The 4,135-nt window shown below is 38.3% G+C and overlaps 1 protein-coding gene across 1 annotated transcript in view; it reads right to left on the bottom strand.

Annotated features, from left to right (window-relative positions):
* CEP76 (centrosomal protein 76) overlaps positions 1 to 4,135 on the bottom strand; it is a 28,935-nt gene that overhangs the window by 12,612 nt on the left and 12,188 nt on the right. Inside the window, exon 6 of the mRNA XM_023724818.1 lies at positions 2,839 to 2,967. Within this exon, the coding sequence (XP_023580586.1) occupies positions 2,839 to 2,967 (129 nt within the window). The remainder of the gene's footprint in view (positions 1 to 2,838; positions 2,968 to 4,135) is intronic.

The following is a 4,135-nucleotide window of genomic DNA, read 5'->3' as shown; positions in this document are numbered from 1 at the left end:
GCCTTATTTTCACAACTCCTACAGTAAGCAAGAAAGGGATGAGTGCATAAAAACTGGATGAATCTGTCCAAATCCATCATCAACAGTAGCACCTCAGAATATAAGAGGTATCATTATGTTTCATTACAGCAATCCAAAGTCTTAAATTTTCTAGGACAAGGCCACATTTCTAACATTATCTAAATATATCCCCATGAGCTATTTAAAGATCTTGAAAACTTCAATATTTCAGCCTCTAAGCCTGTGTTGTCCAATAAGGAAGCCAATAACCATATGTGGCTATTTAAGTTGTAATTAATTACAATTAAATGAAATTTAAATTTCAGTTCTTAGTTGCACTACCCACATTCCAAGTACTCAACAGTCATACACGGCCAGGGGCTAGCATACTGGACAGCACAGATATAAAGCATTTCCATCACTGCAGAAAGTTGGACAGCACTGCTCTTTAACTATTTCCTCTAGTGCCTTGAAGCACTGGAAATTCTTTTCCAGACAATATATAATATTTTTTTGTTTAAAACTGTATTTTTTAATTAGATTGACTGTCTTAAGCAACTGTTGTTCCTTAACCATATCTAACTAAATATAGGAAGTAGTGAGAAACAGCTCTGGGGATCTAAATACGATAAGCATTTCATTTGAGCTATGAATACGGAAAGAGGTCAAACCAAAAAGGCACTAGTTGAAACTACAATTTAATGTGGACTCTGCCACTACTGACGTTTGATCTTAGAGAAGACTCACTTCACAGTCCTTAACACTGTTTACAAAAAGGGGTAATGCTTGGCCACTTCACAATCTCATATGGTTATTATGTGGTTATCACGTGGTTCAAATCTTCTAACAATGAATTCTAAGCAGAAAACTTGGTTAAGTAGTATCTCATAAGATAAAATCCCAGTTTCTTGATTCCCTCAGCTGCATATCCCACCCTCTTCCTCCTCTGCTATCACCTGCCATTTCTCTGATCCACCACCTTCTCTTTCCTGAGCCCTCTCCGGTACCAGACTCTACATCCACCCTTGCTGAGACAATTCCAACACATGACAACCCCGTAAGTACATAGCAACGAATAACCACATCTTAGCTATACAGGCAGCAGGGGGCCATTTATATTTTGACTGGTCTTCCCTTGCCCTTTTCCTGACATAAATGCTCCCTTACCTACTCAGTTAATATACAGACAACAGTACCAGAAAATCAAAAGCAGTTTTCCTCATTCCTACCACTAACAGGCTAGGGCCTCCCATTTCCAAGCTCTCATTCTAGAAATTGAACCCCTAGGGTAAAGTAGACGAATGCTCAAGGATCTGAGGAATGTAAGTCAGAATATTATACTGCACTCATATAACATCATCTACATGTGACTAAATACATGGAAAATATATGAACAGTTCCTCAGAAATTACAAAAACTAGATGGATCTGATCAGATATTTCAGGTTGGTATGTGAATGGGAGAAAACGGGGCTTAGGGCACAGGAAAAATAGAGGTAGAGATATATAGCTGAAATGCTGCAGATAAATATTATTGGCCACTGCCTTTAAGGTCTTGGTTATAGAATTATTACATGTAACATTGCCTTAAGAAAAAAAAAATAAAACCCTAGAAAAAACACATACACCCAAGGCCTCAGTTTTGCACACAAGAGCTTTGTGGTTGTTATGTGCCATCGAGTTGGCTCTGACTCATAACGACCCTCATGTATAACAAAACGTAACACTGCCTGGTCCTACGCCAGCCATCCTCACAATAGTAGGTAAGTTTGAGCCCATTGTTGCAGCCACTGTGTCAATCCATCTTGTCAAGGGTCTTCCTTTTTTTCACTGACCCTCTACTTTACCAAGCATGATGTCCTCCTCCAGGGACTGGTCCCTCCTGATAACATGTCCAAAGTAAGTTAAGACGAAGTCTCACCATTCTCACTTCTAAGGAGCAGTCTGGCTGTACTTCCTCCATGACAGATTTGTTTGTTCTTCTGGCAGTCCATGGCATATTCAATATTCTTCACCAACACCATAACTGAAATGCATCAATTCTTCAGTCTTCCTTGTTCATTGTCTAGCTTTCGCATGCATATGAAGTGAATGAAAATACCATGTTATCAAAGTGACATCTTTGTTTTTTAAGATTTTAAAGAGGTCTTTTACAGCAGATTTACCCGATGCAATACATCATTTCATTTCTTGACTGCTGCTTCTATGGGTGTTGATTGTTGATCCAAGTAAAATTAAATCCTTGACAACTTCAATCTTTTCTCCATTTATCATGATGTTGCTTATTGGTCCCATTGTGGGGATTTTTGTTTTCTTTATGTTGAGGTGCAATCCATACTGAAGGCTATAGTCTTTGAGCTTCATCAGTAAGTGTTTCAAGTCCTCTTCACTTTCAGCAAGCAAGGTTGTGTCATCTGCATACAGCAGGTTGTTAATTAGTCTTCCATCAATCCTGATGCCACTTTCTTGACACATAAATGGCAAAGTGTCCTACTGGTTAATTATTCAGTTCCAAGTATTAAGTAAGGACATACTCCAAGTTAAACAAAATAAATTTCATCTACTTTAAATCAAATATATACAGAAAGGATTTAAAAACACAAAAATTATTTACAATTTAAAAGCAAAATTAAAAAAAAAAAATATATATATATATACCGTATTACTTCACTTATCCACTCAGTGAAATAGAGTATTACAAAATCAGCATTCTATTTTACAAATAAACTTTCATTTGTCTGGAATAAATAGATTTTCCAAATGCAAATTAAATGCAATTTACATATACACAGTAGATCTCAGATACAAGCGTGAAACTTTTCAAATACAATTTACAAACCTGCGCAAAAATCTTCACCAGTCGTGAGTTGTGTGAGGGTCGAATTTGCAAATATTCTCTCCACCACTGCTTAGCATACACAAGAAACAACCGCTCTCTCTCTGCAGTTTTCTGACGTTCCAAAGCAAGCTTGAAATAAAAATATTTTTTCAATTTCTATTCATTTTCCTTAATTTCTATAAATATGTAACATATCTACTTCTCTCCACCTCTACCACCACCCAAACTAAGCCACCATAATCTATTCTCTGGACTATGTAATAGCTTCCTAGCTAACATTCCCGTTCCTACAGTTCCCCCTAGTAAATCCATTTTCCACACAACAGAGTGATCTTTTCTTTCCCCGAGTGAGAGATTTTTAAGTAATAAACCATATTCTGTCATTTTCTTGCTTAAAATACTTCAGTGGCTTCCTGTCACACTGCAAACTACCTGCCATGGGCTGTAAAATGTGGCCCCTGCCGAGCAGATTTCTTCATCCCTCACTACGACACCTTCGCCACACAGGGCTCCTTCTGTTCCTGCATAGGGCCTTGGGCACTAGGTTGTTCCCACTGCCTAGAATTGTCGGCCCCCATCTTTGCATGGCTGGCTTCTTCTTGTTGTTCATACCTTTCCCCAATCACTTGATCTAAAGTAGACTCCCGATAACCACTCTCTCACATCACCCTGTAACAGCTCCCCACATAGCACCTTCTACTATCTTATACTGTGTTTACTGTTCATCTCCCCACCAAAAGCTAAGTTCCTCGAGAGCAAGCTGTCTGCCTTATGCACACCTATATATTCAGTGTCTAGAAAAGTGCCCGGCACTTTTTATCATCTGTTTAAGATCAATAAAATTTGTTGGTTTAATTAACATAAAAATGTATTAATAGCAGTGTAATTTTAAAGAGAAAATCTGGAAAATCAGAAACAATTGCTATGACCAAAATAGAAGAATAAACTTCAGTAAGCTTCAGTCATTAAAAATTGTTACCAATTTCCATCAGATGTATAAAAGGAACAATATGATAGGGGCAGGATGGGGAAAGACACAGTTTCAGGACTAAAGTGCCAGACTGACAAGTCTGCTGGTAAACACAGACTGCACGAGACTGGCAAGAACTAAACAGCGGTGGCAAACCCAATGTGAAGGGATGACCAGGAAGAAAAGTTAATTCCTCAGAGATCTCAGTGGAAATAAGAAAGAAAGCCTCTCCCGCCAGGTCCCAGAGGGCCATGCACTTCCACCCTGACAGTACAGAGCAGAAATGACATGACGTAACAAGCCATTAATAACTGTCTATGAAAGATC

This window comes from Trichechus manatus, unplaced genomic scaffold (genome assembly GCF_000243295.1).
Source record: "Trichechus manatus latirostris isolate Lorelei unplaced genomic scaffold, TriManLat1.0 scaffold00262, whole genome shotgun sequence".
In the NCBI taxonomy this organism is placed as follows: domain Eukaryota; kingdom Metazoa; phylum Chordata; class Mammalia; order Sirenia; family Trichechidae; genus Trichechus; species Trichechus manatus.
This window is presented reverse-complemented; position numbering and strand designations above follow the sequence as displayed.